General features: G+C 41.1%; 1 protein-coding gene across 11 annotated transcripts in view; it reads left to right on the top strand.

Annotated features, from left to right (window-relative positions):
• Nucleotides 1-820: 820 nt before the first annotated feature.
• unm_hu7910 (un-named hu7910) overlaps nucleotides 821-18,009 on the top strand; it is a 37,593-nt gene continuing 20,404 nt past the window's right edge. For 2 of the 11 annotated variants that reach the window (XM_078938891.1, XM_078938889.1), the window contains exons 1-5: nucleotides 2,536-2,962; nucleotides 3,034-3,099; nucleotides 6,711-6,881; nucleotides 10,935-10,979; nucleotides 12,968-13,036. In XM_078938891.1, coding sequence (XP_078795017.1) covers nucleotides 2,809-2,962; nucleotides 3,034-3,099; nucleotides 6,711-6,881; nucleotides 10,935-10,979; nucleotides 12,968-13,036 — 505 coding nt within the window. In that variant the 5' untranslated portion in view covers nucleotides 2,536-2,808. Of the gene's footprint in view, nucleotides 1,077-2,535; nucleotides 2,963-3,033; nucleotides 3,100-6,710; nucleotides 6,882-10,934; nucleotides 10,980-12,967; nucleotides 13,037-18,009 lie in introns of those variants that run through there. The other 9 variants (XM_078938893.1, XM_020712606.3, XM_078938894.1 and 6 more) reach the window with 6 other exon arrangements.

The raw sequence follows: 18,009 nt of genomic DNA, 5'->3' as shown, positions 1-18,009 counted from the left end.
CATCTTAAAATCATAATCATTCATGTAACAAATAACTAAAAAATAAAAACAAAACAAAAACGGTTTTATACAAATTGACACCCTGGTTATCCGAAGATTAATAACCTCCTTTTGTGAAAGTAAAACCTGTCCAAAACAAAATGCCTCCAGCTCTCAACTGTTCACTCAGTTGTTGGACAGGACAAATAAAAAAAAATCTTTCGTTTTGATGAAATAAAAATGATGAGGTGCTCATTGATGACATTTGTAATTCTGCTACAGAATGGTTACAGATCTAGGGTCCAGATTGTTGTTTGCCTTGTATTTTAATTTGAAAGTTTTTTCTCTGAAAGTTTTTTATATTTTTTATATATGTATACATTTTTGTTTTCTTTTGTTCTTTGTTTTTGTCAAGAGCTGTGCCTTGCATCAGTGTGTGGTTGTGTCTGCGAGGGTTTTGTAATGATTATAACTCAATAAAAAAAAGTTAAAAAAAATATTAAAGAGATTCGTTACCTCCTATTGAACAGCAGAGGGCGCTGCTCTGCTTTCTGATCATGTGTTTTGATAACGACAAGGGTGTGTTAATATGCTATGTTTCGGTATAAAAATGATTTAAACAGATGATAATAAAATACTGATACTTAATATAGGCAAAGGACATAATAACAGACAAAACAATAATTTTAATATAAAAGAAATCAATCTCCGCCCCGGCTCCCACCATCTCCGTTTCCCCTTCTGCCACGTTTTTTTGTCTTTTCCTTGAAAAAGGGGGACCGCCCCGGGAAGCATTTACCCAATCTGATTGGTGGAGCGCTTTTTAGACCCGCCTCCAACTGAAATGTACCATTCTGATTGGCTAAACAAGCGGCGGCCGTAACCAGGGAGCAGGCTTTGCTGGTATCCATGAGGACGTGATTAAATGTTTTGAGAACTAGCTTGAAAGCGGAACCGGTCACAGTGGCGTCGCTCCCGTTCGCTGGCAGAACCAGAGACGGTGTTTGGGTCAGAGTTGCTAAGACCGGGAAGCTCGCATCAGGAAGTTTACGAGGAAATGGCGCAGAGAAAGAACGCAAAGAGCCACTCCAGAAAAGGTCAGTAACCTTAGCTGCTGGTGTTTGTCTGCACATCTGAACTGTTTTTGCAGACACGCTGAAGCTCATCTGGATCAGAACACAGGCTGCCTTCAGGGTCTGGGTTCTGATCCAGATTTAGAGCTCCAGCAACGGTGATGATGATGCTGCCTTCACGGTCCCTGCGTCATCATCAAACCAATATAACGGTTAAATGATGAAGTCTGTGTGTTTAGTCCAGGCCGAAAGACGCTTTTCTGTGCGATGACTAAATGTGGTCATGGGGCGTCGGTGCTCCAGAACCGAACGGTACCGTACCGGATCGGATTGGAACTGGTCTGACGCGGTCCTGTTCGGGTTATTTTGCCTGAAGATGTGTCAGAGCCTCATTCTGAACCAGACGGACCCATGTGGGAGTACAGATGCTCTTAAACCCGCCTCTTCACTCCTTCATTTAACCGAGCTAAGCTAACTTAGCCTCCTCCTCCTCCTCCTGCTCTCGTAAAAGAAATTCAACTTTTTAAAAATGTTTGCAGAGTTTCTGCTTGTTTTCATCCCGGTGTTCAGTGATATTTCCCTGCATATACATGTTTAAGCCCCGGTTCACCAGAACGCTTTCTGGAAGTGACCTTAAGTGAAACGTTTGGCGTTTTCCTAATGATCGGGGGGCGGGGCTATGTTATCATTTTTGATATGACGTCACAGTAAAGCGGGGGGCCTCCTGGTGGCCTGACAGGTGTGACACTTTGTTCAGAGAGTTGTCTCATCAGGTCTTACCCTGTTAGAGCTTTTCTTTTTGCAGAGGCTGTGGTGTAGTGTTTGACACTGGTTTCACAACAGAAAGGTGCAGGTTTGAATCCCAGCTTAGTGTGGTGTTTGCGTGTTCTCCTCATGCAGGTGTGGGGTTTCTCCAACATACCAAAAACACGCTGCATAGGTTAATCGGTGGGTCTGAATTGGGCTTGTAGGTGTGAACGTGCATGGGCGTGAGTGTGCAGCCATGCCAGGTTAGATCACCAAGTAACCCGTTGGGGCTTCACCCATTCTCCATTCTCTCCGTTTCAACCTTTGAACAGAAACCAGCAGACCTAAAACAGGTTCTAAGACAGCTTTGGTTTGGTAAAGCATCACTGTGGAACCTTCAGATACACTCCAGACTGTCCTTCTAACCCCAACAGCAGAGCAGCAGCTCCTCCTTGTCCTGTCCTGCATTCGGAGGTCATCTTTTGGGCCTGCTCCTCTCAGCGTGTGTTCTTCCGGTAGCAGGAGGTGGATGGTTTGTTTTTGGGTTTTTTTTCTAACGTGGTCTGGATAAAGCAGCCTCAAAACCAGTTTGATCTTGGTTCAGTGAGAAGACGAGTGTCAAGGTTACTTGTTGGTGTGTTTGTCCTCTCTGGCATCCGCTCCACTCACAGGGCCTCACAGGGTTTTGTCGGCTCTAATAATAGTGTGGATCAGGTTCTGGCTTTTCAGGAGCCTCACAATCTTTGTGGCTTTGGAAGAGGGAGGAGCTGGCTTTCTCCTGCTGGAGTCTGGATACTTTTGTTCTGCTTTTCTTCTCATTTTCTGCCACTGATACGGGTCAGTGTTTGGCTTCACTTTGTGGCGTTTGTTCTTTTTCATGTTTTTGTTTGTCCTCAATCCGTCCCTCCTCCTGTTACTCCTCCTGATTCTCTCCTCTGAAACAAAACTCCTCATTTGTTCCTGAAGCTGCTGTGTTGTATCCGGGGTTCTCTGAAGCAGCAGAAAGTCCATGCAGCGATTCCGCCACTATGAGAATTCCTACTCCTCCTCCCCACCTCCTGCTGCTCCTGTAGAGGAGATTCACACTGAGCAGCTGCAGGAGGAGGAGGAGGAGGAGTACACTGAGGAGGAAGAGGAAATGCAACCTTTGATACAGGAGTCAGGTAGGTCTGAGAAGAAGCTTCTACTGTGGTTCTTTGAGGTTTCCATCAAAGCTGCCATGATGCTCCTTCAGGAGGCGTCACCGAGGAGGAGGTCTTGAAGGAACAGGAGGCTGAGGTCCAGGAGTCGGGTAGGGAAGGTCAATAAAAGCTGCTGAGGCATGGATTGTTCTGGACAAACAGTGTGAGAAATGCATCATGGGTGCTCCCTCCTGCATCTCTGAATGTGTTCCGCTTGACCTTTGAAGTTCTGCATGTTACAACCACTGACCTCAGAGGCCCCTCCCCCTGGCGTTCCAAACAGGAAGTGGCTCCAAGAAGCCGAAATCCCATAGACGTCTACAGAGAAATAAACAGCTGTTACTCAGTCATTCTTCTGGTCAGAAGAACCTTTCTAGATCTGATACTTTTTTCTTCTTGATAATCCTTTTTTTTTTTTCATTATACTTTTTCGTAGCGCAAGTTATGCAAGTTCTGAACCGACTAATCTGATTCATCAATAAAAGTAGGTTGTCTTGTGTCCAAAGCTCAAAACGTTTGACAGATTCTCCCGAGCCCGCTCTCACGTGGTAGGGGTGTGGCCTTCCAAAAGGCTCTCTCCTGATTGGTGAAAGGGGTTGCCATGGAAGCAATGACTCAAACCAATCACTGCTTACTGACGTCTGGCTCCAACATTGCGGTGTCCGTATTGAGAAAAAATGGCGACTGAAATGACTATTTGGTTGGAGCCTGAATTTTTATTTTCTATGGATGATGTCACACTGACTGGATCAAGTTGGCATATCCAGTCAATGGTTATAACCCAAACAAACTGCTTCCTGTCGTGGATTTTCACAGTCGAAGCCTCTAATGAACGTCTGGTTTGAAGCAGACGGGTGAAGTTCTGCTCCACTGCACCAACTCTTTGATTTGTTCTGGTTATGATGAGAGATTTTCACTTCAAGTGTTGCTGAGGATTGTTTGGTTTTAGTCGGATGCGAGCTTTTTAAACCTACAATAAATTAAATAAAATGATGGTGAGCTTGAGAAACATAAACATGGTTTTAGTTTGAATCCCATCAGTGTTGAGATTAAAATTGTGTTTCTGAGTATTTCATTATTCAAATTGTGCTGAATAAGGAGCAGACAAAAAACACAGTTTGAAAAAGCTTGGTTGTTACCTAGAAACTACAATCAGCAGGTCACAGGCTTCCTGCTCCGCTCCATTCTGATCTAATGAACTCCTGTTCTCTGCAGAAACTATGTCCCAGAAAAAAACAAAAGTTTTTTGATTTGGGCTAAAAACAACATAATCATTACTAAAAGACCACTGGGAACACTTTGAAAATAGATCAAAGTAGGACCTTAATGAGGATCGATGTGAACTTCCGTCCCACTCGTGTCATTTATTCTGAAATCTGTTTCTCTGCTGCTCCTGCATGGTCAGGATGCTGATCACCGGCTGTTCTTTAGTTACGCAGCATCGCATTATTTATATTGGTACCAACTGTTGGAGCCAAGGCGCCTGGTTTCCGTCACGTCTGTCCAAACATCTGTCCGCTCTGAGCAGGTCCATGTCAGGACAAACATCAAACTGCACAGAAGACCTCCTTTCTGCAGAAGAGCTCAGCTCCACCCGCTTCTGATGCCACCACCACCCAACGGAGAGCCCTTAAAGGGCCATTCCAAAAGCAGACGGATGATTCATTTGTCCTGCAGCAGCTGCTGTTTCTCTCTTTGACTGCACCCTATTTTGGGGGGCATCCTGCATCAACAAAGCAACCTCTCCCTCCTTCACCTTTCACCCTTCTTTAGAGTCCACTCACACCAGTCGATCTGCACCGATCCATGCAACCTGTCCTTGTCCATTATCAAAGTGCAAGAGTTTGATTAAACATGGGACCAAGGTCAGAGGTCAGATCGGGTTGCTGTGATTCCTGCTAAAGATGACACAAAGACAAAACCAAACTAAATGTGTCACTGCGCTCTTCTCTGTTTGCAATTCCTCACATCAGCAGCAAAACTTCATTTCTTGTGTCAACTCAAACCTGAAGATCCCAAATATCTGCTGCGGTTTTTCATTAAAGCAGTGTGTCAGATAAAACTGACCCTACAGACAATTTTGACTGTGTGGTTGCATTCTATGGGAGCGATTCTGAAGCATAAATAAAAAGCAAAGTCAAAACCCGAAATGCTTTTTCATTTTCAAAATGAAGCTGCATTTTTTGACTCAAAATTAAAATAAAAAAGCAATCCGTCAATATGCTTTTTCATTTCCTTCCTCAACACTGCTTATTCTGTCACTTAATTCTCTGGTAAATGTGTAGCATAATTCATTTAGAAATGTCTAATTTGACAATTAAAGTGGATTAATAGAAATGCTTTTTCATTTTCAAAATGAAGCTGCATTTTTTGACTCAAAATTAAAATAAAAAAGCAATCCGTCAATATGCTTTTTCATTTCCTTCCTCAACACTGCTTATTCTGTCACTTAATTCTCTGGTAAATGTGTAGCATAATTCATTTAGAAATGTCTAATTTGACAATTAAAGTGGATTAATAGAAATGCTTTTTCATTTTCAAAATGAAGCTGCATTTTTTTGACTCAAAATTAAAATGAAAAAGCAGTGACGTCATAGCCCCCCCCCCCCTCTGGAAATGCTTTTTCTAAATGAATATTGAGACAAGGTTCCCAGGGTGGATGTGAAAATGCAAATGCAATCCCCTCTTTGCATTTTCGTTTTAATTATGACACAGAATAAACAGTTTTTAAGTAGAAAAGGAAAAAGCATTTTGAAATATTGCCTTTTAATTTTAATTCTGAGTCATTTGATGCAATTACATTTTGAAAATGAAAAAGCATTTCTATTTATCCATTTTAATTGTCAAATTAGACATTTCTAAATGAATTATGCTACACATTTACTAGAGAACGAATGTCTTGAAAATGAAATGTCAAATACCATTTTAATTTTAATTAAGTGACAGTATAAGCAGTGTTGAGGAAGGAAATGAAAAAGCATTTTGGTGGACTGCTTTTTTATTTTAATTTTTAGTCAAAAAATGCAGCTTCATTTTGAAAATGAAAAAGCATTTCTGGTTTTGACTTTTCTTTTTATTTATGCTACAGCATCGCTTCCATAGCATTCAGGCGTTCCTGTTTAGACATTTAAATCCCACTCAAAACATCTTCTAGGACATGTTTTCTGCAGAGCGGCAGGAATTCATCAGAAATTCACAAAGATGCACATGGATCTATTTGTCTGCACGTGGATCAGAAAGGAGCAGACGGCTGGTTCCAAGTGCAGCAGGTTTATTAGCTCAGCTAAATCAGGACTCAGCTAAATAAGACTTCATCAGAGAGGAAACTCTCAGGATCCAGACGAGAGTCGGGGCAGGCGGCAGGCAAACGGAGTCAGAGACAAAGCAAGGTCAGGAAACAGAAGATCAGGCAATGCAGGCAGAGCGGCACAGACAACACTTCACACTGAGCTCAGCACAGTGCAGTGCTTAGATACACTGTGACTGAGTGAGTGCAAATGAAAGTGTGTGGCAACTACAAACTGTGTAGTGGAGATGTAGTGTGTTTATAACTCTGGAGACAGTTTCCACTGATGACCTAAAGGGGGACGCAGAGCTCAGGGAGCCTGTGTCCCCCTGACAGAACTGACACTTTTTTTTAAAGCCGGAGCCTTTAACACCGACTGACCTAAAACTGCTTTTTCAGTCAACAGATGGGCTTCAGTCCTGATCTGTGTTTCTGTGTCTGCAGAAGGAAAGACGGCGCCGGTGGAGAGCAAGAATGGACAGAGACCAGAAGGGGAGAGGGGCGGAGCTGCCAAGTACTCCCTGTTCACGTGGTTGGCGGTCCTGGCTCTGCTGGGAGTGTGGAGCTCCATGGCGGTGGTCTACTTGGACATTGTGGACTATGACAGTGTGATTGGTGAGAACGCAGATCAGTTGAATAGAAAGATGAAGTCACAAAGGTACAAGAAAAAGACTGAGATGGGGAAGCTGAACTTCTTTGAAAATAATAAGGATTTGCATCATGAAGGGATGACGAGCCCTCTTTAAACCCCACAGATGAAATGACCTCTGTTACAGTGTTGCACACACGGCCCACAGCTATGGCTTGTAGCGCTAGCTGAAGAGCTTTGTCGCGGTAGAGAAGCTGAACTGATCGGTTTCCGTTCTGCAACAGGAACCATTTTATCTTGAAAACGTAATACATTCCTTTCGCTTCCCCTCTTCCTCATGATTTCCTGTCTGCACAATCTCATCTCTGTACATTTTGGTGATTTGGCTGCAGCGGAATCACCTTAGTGAGGCCCTACAGGCGTAAATCCTCAGTGGTACCAGGACCCTGAGAACACGCTTTCTTCAGCATCTCGAGCTAATTCAGCTTGACCCCCCTGGACCCCCCACAGGGTCCAGTTTGTCTTAACGACTCAAACTCTGTAGTAAAGCCACCAAAACTGTCCTCTAACAGTAGACAATGTGGTTATGTTTGCTGTTTCTAACTTCAAACTTTATTTAAACTCTCTTCAGTGACATTCAGAGAGCTAAATGTCAGATTTACTCACAGAAACCTGAGAAAAGGCTGCTGCCTGTCAGTCTGGGCTGGTCCCTTGCAGAAGCAGCAGGTTCTGGTCTGGTTCTGGTGCATGTCCCGTGTCTTAGAACTTGAACATTACTGTCAGGTCCTCACAGCTTACAAGGCGATTTGACAACAGCTGATGACACGTCCTCTGTCCAGATAAACCACAAACTTTCATTTCTTGTTAAGTAACAGAATAAAACAATTGGTGTTTTGTCGATTGTTGGTCCCTTTTCCCTCTGATAACATTCTTAAGCGTATTACTAAGCTGCAAAAACACGCCTGCAGTGTGCTGATAACAGCTTATGTCACAGTGATGTGTGGAAAGTGGAGTTCTGGTTGTTTTCTCTGAACGGGTCAGTGCAGCTGTTTGATCAGAGATGGGCGCTCCTTCACTGTGAGGCTCAAGGTTACGGTTGTTATTGATTGGCTGACAAAGACAGAACTCAGGCAGGTCATTTCTGTACTGATGCATCTAAAAGTGGATGGAAATCATCATAAAAGCATTTTAGTTGTGCTTAGTTTGCAGTTTTTCCTGCAGGATTTGTGTTCTGCCCGTAGACAATCGGGGTTGAGAATTTTTCAAACGTTCTAGGCTGACGTGTGCTGCACCAACCCAAAAAAACGGCATGTGAAGCGAATAAATGAGGATAGTTCAGCACAGCTGGTTGGCTTGCATCTGCCAGTCCTTTGGTTTATCAAAGCAACATGAAAAGAACAAATAAAACAAAAAAAACTGTCTTCAAAATAAAAGTAAACGAGCATCTTTGAATGGAAATAAAAGTTAAATTTAAGCCTTTTATAGTGTAAGGATTCAAATTCAAACAACCGCTCAATTCACATCATAATTTGTGGTTGTTGATATGATTAATAGTCGATTTTGGTTAACTTTAAATGATCCGATTCTCTGACCTCAAATGGATCCAGAACATCTTCATCCAAACTTCCAGCAGTGAGACTCAGACAGAAATTCCTGCTACTGAACAGTGAAGTTTTCCAGATTCTTGGATTTCTTCCAGATCATCAAGTGGAAATGAAATCTGTGTCCAAACGACCAAGTAAACTAGAATGAATGTCAAATCCATTCACATGTTAGTTTCCTAAAGTTCACCACTGTTGTTTTTCCACATCCAAAGAATCCAAAGGGAACATTCTTAGAACATTCTAGACACTGGATGGTCACAGGACTTCAAAATCTTTCCACACATTGGACTGGAATGATGGACGGATCTGTTTAAGATGAAATAAGATAAGATAAGATAAATGATAAGATAGGACTTTATTGATCCCCGGAGGGAAATTAGGTTGTCACAGCAGCCAAAAACAACAAGAATAGCAGTTGGAAAAGTATGAAAAACAAAGTAGCAATGAGTAAGAATAAATATAGTGATAATACAAGGTGGAAGTAAAAGTACAGGTCATAAATAACGGATTAAATAAGGCAATAAATAGCAGCAGCGGTTTCAACAGTCCTAGACCATGTTGTTGTATAGTCTGACTGCTGTTGGGATGAAGGACCTCCGGTAGCGTTCCTTCTTGCACTGGGGGTGCAGCAGTCTCTGGCTGAATGAGCTACTCTTAGTCCTCACCGTCGCATACAGAGGGTGAGAGGGGTTGTTCCGGATGCTGGACAGCCTGGCCAGCATCCTCCTCTCACTTACAGAGTCCACTGGGTCCAGGGGACAACCCAGGACAGAGCTAGCACTCTTGACCAGCTTGTCCAGCTTCTTTTTGTCCCTTTCATTGATTCCTCCACATCAACAGACGACAGCATAGAAAGTTGCTGATGCAACGACAGTCTCATAGAAGGTCTTGAGTAGCGGCCTACAGACACCAAAGGACCTCCGTCTCCTAAGGAGATGGAGGCGACTCTGGCCCTTCGTGTGCAGGACCCTTGTGTTGTCTGACCAGTCCGGTTTGTTGTTGATGTGAACACCCAGGTACTTGTACACATCCACCCTCTCGATGTCCAGTCCCTGAATGACCACTGGGGGAGACTGAGTAGCCTTGTCCCGGAAGTCGGAAAAAGGCTACTCAGTTTGCTGCTCAGTTGGCTGTGTGCAGGACTGGCACATGAGAAGTTGGGGTTCAACTCCCAGAAGGCACAACAAGTTTCATGCAGTGTGGGTTTTTGGGCAAGACCCTTCACACTACTCTCTAACTTTGTAGCCGTAGAGGGGCCAGGGTCTGTGTCTCCCTGTGCCGGTCCCCAGCCCGGATAAAATACAGGGATGTGTCAGGAAAGGAATCCGGAGTAAAAATCTCTGCCTTTGTGGATCAGTGAAAGCTGATTCACTGTGACGCCCCTGAAGGTGAACAAACGTGTGTTGACCACTTGATGCACTTCCTCGTTTTTACATTATAGTGATAAAATAATCCTCCAGATGGTATTTTCCAAAATCAGTTATAATTTTTTTTTTTTTATAATGCTATAAATCGATTTGATGAACAACTTGCCTCAGACAGATGGATCTAAATGGATTGTAGGAATAGAAATCGATTCATCGATTAGGTCGATTGTTATTCATGGGTCTTCAATAATTTTGCTGAAAAGGAAAAATTCTACTTTAATATAACCCTGAGTGTTGATGTTTGTTATTTCAAAGGGATTACATTTTTCTTCTGTATTACTGCTGGTTTTGAAATGACGTCAGACTGTAAAGACATTGAGTCTCACGGCTCTGTGGCTGGAACAGCTGACAGCCTCCATCACAAAAATGTGTCTGGACATTCATTGATCGTCTTGTTTATTTACTGTAGTCGCAGAACCTTGATTTTGCGTTCTCGATTCAGATTCTGAGGAGAAAAGGAAACCGCTTTGTGAGAGTCATCGACCAGTAGAACAAAAACTGGGACAGAGTGGAGACAAAGCAGAGAATCTGCTGGTTCAGACTCGCCCTTTTTATTGACGACGACCTTCAAAAAAACAAATATTGGTCCAGATTTTTTTTTTTACCGCTATTTAACTGGGGAAGTCCTATTGAGATTAAAAATGTCTTTTTCGAAGGAGCCCTGGTGCCTCTTTACTTATCATCTGACAACTTTAGTGAATCTAAAACTATTTTTTAGATGCATCTTTTCTTTTATTGTTTTTATTTTGCTTCTAAATGTGCATCAGTAGGCGATGCAGTATCTGCTCATCTCAACAATCTGTTGCATTTAATAGTCTACAGTAGTAAATCCATTTGGGAAAATGTGATGCATAATTTCTTCCTTCACAATAAAAGCATGTAACTTCAAAACAGATGTAAAGCATGGATGCAGAGATCCTCCATGCTGATTTCTGATTCAATGATTGAACCTGCTTTTGCTTTAACATCTCCTGGCTTGTCTGTTTTCATCCCTCCTTCTCCTCTTCCCTCCTTCCTTCTCCTCCTCTTTGTCCATCTTTGCATGCAGCCAAAGCTCAGGAGTTTCGATTGAACTTTTCTGAAGTTCTACAAGGTAAAGTAAAGCTCTAAACTGATACAATCTCATCCATCGTTTTACTGTCTCTCGGTTTGGTTGATTGTCACTCTGGAACTTTTTAAAGTCAGTGGAATGAAAAAAAGGAGAAAAATGTAGGATGCTCTTCTGATAGTGGGACTTCCTCTAAAGCTCCAAACCTGTGAGGCTGTCCTCCTGTAACATCCTTATCTTCTTTTCAAAATAAAAGTTAAATTTGGAACTCAAAGGTATTTAATGTTTTTCTTTTTACCAAACTACATTAAAATAGTTTGTTTTTATATTTACAATAACAAAAACTAACTGATAAGTCAAAGTGAAGCTTTGAAAGAAGATAAGATAAGCTTTTGCAACGTGTGATGTTCAGAAAAACACAAACAAGCACAGAAGAAGGAAATGAATTAATGTTAGCATGATTTGAAGGTAGGAAAGATATCAATTCTAAAGGATTAGGAGAGTGAATAATCAGTTATTTTTATCTCTTCATGAACAGGAATGACAGTTTAAATCTGAAGGATTGTCTGCCATTTCAGTGAATGTATTTTGCCTTGTTTGTTTGTTTTTTTGCTTGTTTGTTTGTTTGTTTGGAACCGTCACTGAAATTAAGATTTCTGTAACTTTCAGTGCAACTTTTTCATCTGTCGGCATGAGCGAACTGCTGCAACTGTCAATATGACCAACAAAGAGGGATTTCTGTTGGCAGTATGGACTGGAGTATGGCACACAGTCAGCACAAATAATGCAAATTCAGTCACACGGGGAATGTTAATCTTGACTGTGAACATAAAACACAGAACAGAAGGTTGATCTAGTTTGCATGTTGATTTAAACAAACAAGTTCTGGTCAAAAATAAAAACGAATGTGTCCCAGTGCAGACCCCTGTGGAACACCAGCACTAAGAGTAGTGAATGTAGGATGATTTTAATTTACGGCAGACAAATATGATGCATTGTTTCATCCATTCTAAAGCAGTAGATTTGATCAGACGATCGTGTTTTCGGTTTCGTGCTGCATCGACACTAAAAGAGGATTTATCTTCAGTGCACAGAAGCAGAAAGGATTTGTCAAGTTTACGCTTTAATCCTGCTAAGGGACATTTTGTGGGGGGTTTCTTGTCTCCTTTTTCAGCTGTCTGACAGACATCACTCACACCACATCCTTCCTCTTTAGGTGATGTTGCTAAACGGGTTTCAGGCAGTTCTTTGCTGTCTTGAAGTTTGAGCCCTTGTCTTGCACAGGCACGCTTGGTTGATTCTTCCTCTAAAGAAGAGAAGCATCGGCTTCTCTCCGCCTCCCTGAGTTCTACATGGAACAAATCAGAAAATTACAGATGCATTAGTTTTTAAATTGTGTTGGATCCAGAGTAAAAAGTAGGTGAGTTCTTGGTTCTTTTGTGGTCAGACACGGGTTGTGTTTTCACGTCTGACAACAAAAGAACCAAGAAGTCAGTTAATAATACAGACACTATGAACTTTATTGCACATATACGAAAACTACTTTTAAATGCCCCACAGCGGTTTTTCATCGTCATGGTAATGACGGTCATGATGATGGAGCTGAAGCTTCACAGCTCTACTCTTCCTCTGACTGTTATGCAGTTGGTTGAAGACAAAGTATTTTTCTCCTAAATGTCATTATCATGATTAGCTGTTTTCTTTTTCATTTGTTGGTTTTAATATTTTCTGACTGGAGAACGAGCACCATCTGCTGTTGAACAGTCGGCCTCATTGTTGATGAGAGCAGATCTCATTGCAGGTTGTGAGGTCTTTTAGTTAGAAGAAGCTGATATTTATATTATATTTTGTTATCATGATCCTAATCTCTGTCTGCTATGCATGTAATGAATGTGACAGGCGTGTACGGTGTTTGTTCTCCCAGTACAGAGAGTCATTTTCAAAATTTCCCAGAGCTTTTCACTCACATGAACAGAAGTGAACAGTTCCTCAGCTTTGCAGAAATCCTTCATCCCCTTGTCTTCCTCATGCAGGTAAACTGAAGGCCTACGACTCAGACGGAGATGGAGACTTCGATGTGGAAGATGCTAAAGTTCTGCTCGGCAAGTACTTTTTACTTACTTCCCTGTTGAGCTCTGCAGTTTTTTCACCAAAGAACCCCGACTGATGAGGTTGACAGTGGAAAACACTTTTTTAATGGATGATGATCAGTGGCAGAACATAACAGGCCTGAATGAAGCAGACAGGGAGTTGAACCAAAGCAAACATCTGTGTTGAAAGTGTGTTCAGCTCGTCAGCTGTGTTTAACAGCTGAGGGTCACAAACGTAGCCAGCAGTGATCTCTAAACTCATGATTGTTGTCCTAATACAATCCAGAAGCTCAAACCACAACCTCAACCAAACACTGCTTCAGATGTTCTTCCTCACTTTCTGCACGCCCACAACAAAAGGGTTCCCATTCTGCATCTGTGCTCTAACCGGATCACTACAGATGATGTGTTCCTTTACGTTTTCAGAAGAACCAGGACATGGTTTCTGCCTGGAAACCTTTTGCCTGCAGACTTCTGGCATTGTTGCTGTTGAAGGTTGTCTTCCAGTTGAGTCATGGCACCTGGGCTGAAAATCTTCTGTCTTGAATAGTTTCACCACTCATCCAACTTGGTCTTAATCTTTAATCCAGATGTCATGACTCCACTTCAAGACATCGTTGATGTTTGACCTGTGACCATGCTAGTATTTTATACTAACAACTTCTTCAGAAGTCAGAAATAGTAATAAAGATTATTACCTGAGTCAATAGGAGTTCTGCCTTCCAGCGTCATGTGAAGCATAAAAAGTTCTGATCAGAGATCGTTCTTCTTGTTTGCTTGTTTTTACAGCCCAGTAAGAACAAATGATTTGCTACTGGCAGAGTAAGAATCCCTCTTAAGACTTTTTGAGTGCATCCTCACCAACCACCTCCATTCTGCTCCATTTTCAGCTTAACTGAGGTGCCAGACTATCTCATCTCTACAGGAGAATAATTCCCCGTCTGAACATGAAAATGTTTCTGTTCACTAAAACCAAGTAGCCCAGCTCTAATCTGTCTTTTCAGCCTCATCTCCATCCTTTAAGCTCCCGTGAACAGAACTCAAGGACCCAAACTCATTCATTCGGAGGGGAAGTCTCAGTCCTCTCCTGGAGGGAACATCCAAGCGGGTTCAGGTTGAGCTGAAGGCCATGACTTTGAGAAAACAGAGCCACATATTTATCAGAAAAGACATTTTACAAGAAGCTTTTATGGGTTTCTCCTAACAACAGACATTATAGGGTGCTTTGCCCAAATCGTGAAGTTGGACCCTCAACCCAGGAATTGGCAGACAGAAATGCTGACTAAGATAAAAAAAGTACAACCTGATAGATATGTTTTTACTTTTTTATACAGTGTAGCAAAAAAACGTCACTTTAAGTCAAACTTTGGCCATTTAAATGCAGCGTTGGCGTCGTGTAGTGTCATGTGAGCGGCGCAGCTTCACAATCTTTCAGATGTAGATATTCTGATGTTGGACCCGTCTGCATCCGTTCTGCGACTCTGAAAACCAGCTCATGTCAGTTTTTCTCTGCTCTTTGGAGCAGGATTTCATAATTCTGAAGCCTCTAAGATCTTCAGTTCTTTCACCTTTTTGCTTCAGACTTTTTTTGTACACTTGGTTTTCACAAGTGAAGTGTTTATCAGGAGCCACTGGAGCTTCCTGGGAGCCATATCTGTATAAATACTTTGGTCGTATTGGCTGTTGGTGTCTGCGGGAAGTGATGAAGTCCAGTGAGAAATAATAAGAAACTGATCACCTGACGAAAGCGAGGCAGAGAGAAAAATGCTTTTTAATGCCTGTTCTTCCTCTTTGACTCATTATGTCTCTCTTTTCTTGTCAACTTCCTTTACATTTCCTGCTTTTATTTAAGTTCCACACTTCCATCCCCCTTCCATTCGTCTGTTTCTCTTATCCTCTTCCCATTCTCTCATATAATTTACAACCACAACCTCCCTCTCTTTTGTGCGTCGCCCCTCTTCAATCCAATTTCCTCTCTTCCCTCTTGTTTTCTCTCTTCATCTCTCTCGTCAGGCCTGACCAAAGATGGCGGCGGTGCGAATGCCGAGTCGCTCGAAGAGATTCTTAATATTTTAGCAGAGGAGGGCTCTGATTGGATCTATGGCTTCTTCACCTTCCTGCATGACGTAGTGTCCTCACCTGTAGAGCGGGGGGAGGAGGAGGAGGAGGAGGACGATGAGAAGGAGGCCGCAGAGGAGAGGCAAGAGGAGGGTGGGGCCACCTCCTCAGATGGAGGGGAGGTGAAAGGGGTCATACTGGACCTTCAGAACCAGTAGGAAGCAGGGCTGCAGTCTGGTCCAACCAGAGAGAATCGGGCTGAGGGATTCAGAGGAACTGTGGGATGAATCCTTAATATGCTAAATCCACCGCAACATTCATGGTCCCTGAGAGTTTCAGTCCCGCAGTCCTCATTCCAAGTGCTTTAATAACCAATATTGCCCCCCAGCTGATGGAATTCAAACTTTTTACTGTCAGATTCCATCTGAACATCCATTAGCTGAATAAAACGGCCTAATTCCCGAAGGTCCACAGATTAGTCATGAGTCAGAATTCAGTTTAATTTACAACTTTTAACACAGATTCCTTTTTCATGTTTGTACGGGATTTAGAAAACTAAATATAAACTAAAGCAAAATAAAACTTCCATTGGTGAAATGATCAATGCTGACATGAGGGGGCCATTGGCCTTGAGGGGAAATCCGCCCATAGATTAGAAAAATCGACTGATTTAAAATGATTTCTTTCAAAGCTGGACCTGCTGAAGACGTTAGGTTTGTTCATGGATACCAAGCATCTCCACCAGCTTCAAAGCTTGAACGAATGACAATAAAAAAAACAAAAAAAACAGATGAACTTAGGCTCTGAAGAAATGAGACAATCATCAGTTTATCATTGACTTCACTGGAAGATGCCCAAAAAATGTAAAAATTCAAAAACTTTACAGACAAATAGCAAATTGCTTGAGTCTGTTCTGAAAGTTGAATCATAAACTTTATGTTAGGAAACTGTTTGTAGTCTTTTTATTGATGCTTATAATAAATGAAAAAGGACTAAACAACTTAAGCAATTGTTTTCAAATGTTAGGATTTCAGATTTTTACCAAAAATGGAACCACGTCTATATTAGGAACACAGCTGCTACTTTGTATAATTACACTAAGAGGGCTTTGTTTTGTGTTAAATTATTTTCCGTGATGTTTTTTGCATAAATTCTTTGTTAAAAAAAGAAAAAAGTTATCTTTGGGTGATTCTTGTCAATGTTTTGAAGAAAACAGGGATGTAAAGATGTCATTAACTGTTCTGAAGAAACGGTGTTTGAGACGCGTTTTTCCTCAGCAGCTGAGCTAACAGAACCTCAGACTTTTTTAAAAACAGCTCACAGATAGGACATTCTCTGAGAAAAAGATCATTTTTTTAACTGCACTAAGTCAGGATTTCTTGCTTTATTCTGTGTAATGTTTATTACTTACAAGGCAATGATGTAAAATGTTTTACCTCCTTATACAATTGTGGAAAACGGCGAGATGTTGGGAGATTTAGGCAGGAAATGGGAATCAGACCTGCAGCAGATCTTATAGTTGAACAGGATTAAAATGAAATGAATAAATAAAAATCTGTGACGCCAATTGAAGTCACAGCAGCTGAGTGATTAAAATGGGCTGTAGAGTCTAAAAGCTGTGGTTGTGTCAGAATAAGATCATGTTCATGTTCCTGCTTCAGTGGGAAATCCTGGTGAACGCCGCACAGGTCCAGCCTCCCCATAGACTCTAAACCTGACTGTCTCTGGTCAGTTTCTTTGGTTGAGAGCCACCAGTATTTTTCAGAATAAAACCAATTTCCTTCACACAATTGTGGTTATGTAACAGAATTTAATAGACAAGTAATGATGTGTCATTAAAGTTGAAATGAAAAAAAAATTGCCTAAAAATTTTTTTTATTCAAATACACTTAGGGTGAGCAAACATTTGAAATGCGCATACAAAAAAATAAAGTAAAATACAACAAAACAAAAATAGGTAAGGATGAGGCAGGAAGGCAAGGCAACAATTTAAAATAAAGGTTTTGATATATATTGATAAATTACTGTATTTTTCTTGTTTTTGTTTGAATCAGAAAAATAAATCAAAAAGATACTAAACATAGAGCACATGGGTTTTTTTCCATTTACATAAATGAATAAAGTGTTCTGACAAAATAATAACAAGATTGATGACATCGGAAACTTCCGTGTCCAGGTTTTCCATAAAGAAAAGAACATCAGGTAAAGAGAAAGAGGGAATATTAAAAACTTTGTATGATGACTAATTATGAATATCAGTCCAGAAGATTTTTATCTGGTTGCAACTATAAAAGAAATGTTCTAATGTTTCGGTTTCAGATGAACAGAAAATACACGGTTCAGATTGAAACGTAAATCTTTAATGTAAAAAAATCTCCAACAGAGTAAATTTACGATATTACTTTAAAATGCGTTTCTTTCATTTAAGGGTGCTAGTGTGTTATTTTGTGTATAAAGAGAATTTACTATCAGGGTGGTTTCTAGGTCGCGTCTATTATTTGTACTAAAGTTACAGGACATGTATTGTTTAAAGGCTTGAGTTACTGATTTACTGTTGCATTTTTTATCTTTTAAGGGGAAATCATTAATGTTCAACTCTGTGGTTTGATTGCTGTATTGAAATGTACTATGAATAAGATTAAGTAAAGGAATAGGAATTGCTTTACAGACTTTGTTATAACAGTTACTAGGATCCTTAATTTTGTATTTGGTTACAAACTCGTATATATGATAACAGCATTTCATCAGTACACATCAAGTCATAAACAAAACACACACCATTATCAGACCACTCAGACATAAACGGACAAAAAGAAAGTTGGAGAAGGAAATGTCTTTTTTTCGGGAAATGACATCAACTGATGTGTATTTACAAAAAATGACATAAAAGGAAAATTAACCGAGGAAATCGATTAGAATCGCTGTTT

Source organism: Oryzias latipes, chromosome 20, assembly GCF_053564925.1.
Source record: "Oryzias latipes strain Hd-rR chromosome 20, Olatipes_Hd-rR_3.1".
NCBI lineage: Eukaryota > Metazoa > Chordata > Actinopteri > Beloniformes > Adrianichthyidae > Oryzias > Oryzias latipes.
Note: the sequence above shows the minus strand (reverse complement) of the source record. Positions and strands in the feature narration are given on the sequence as shown.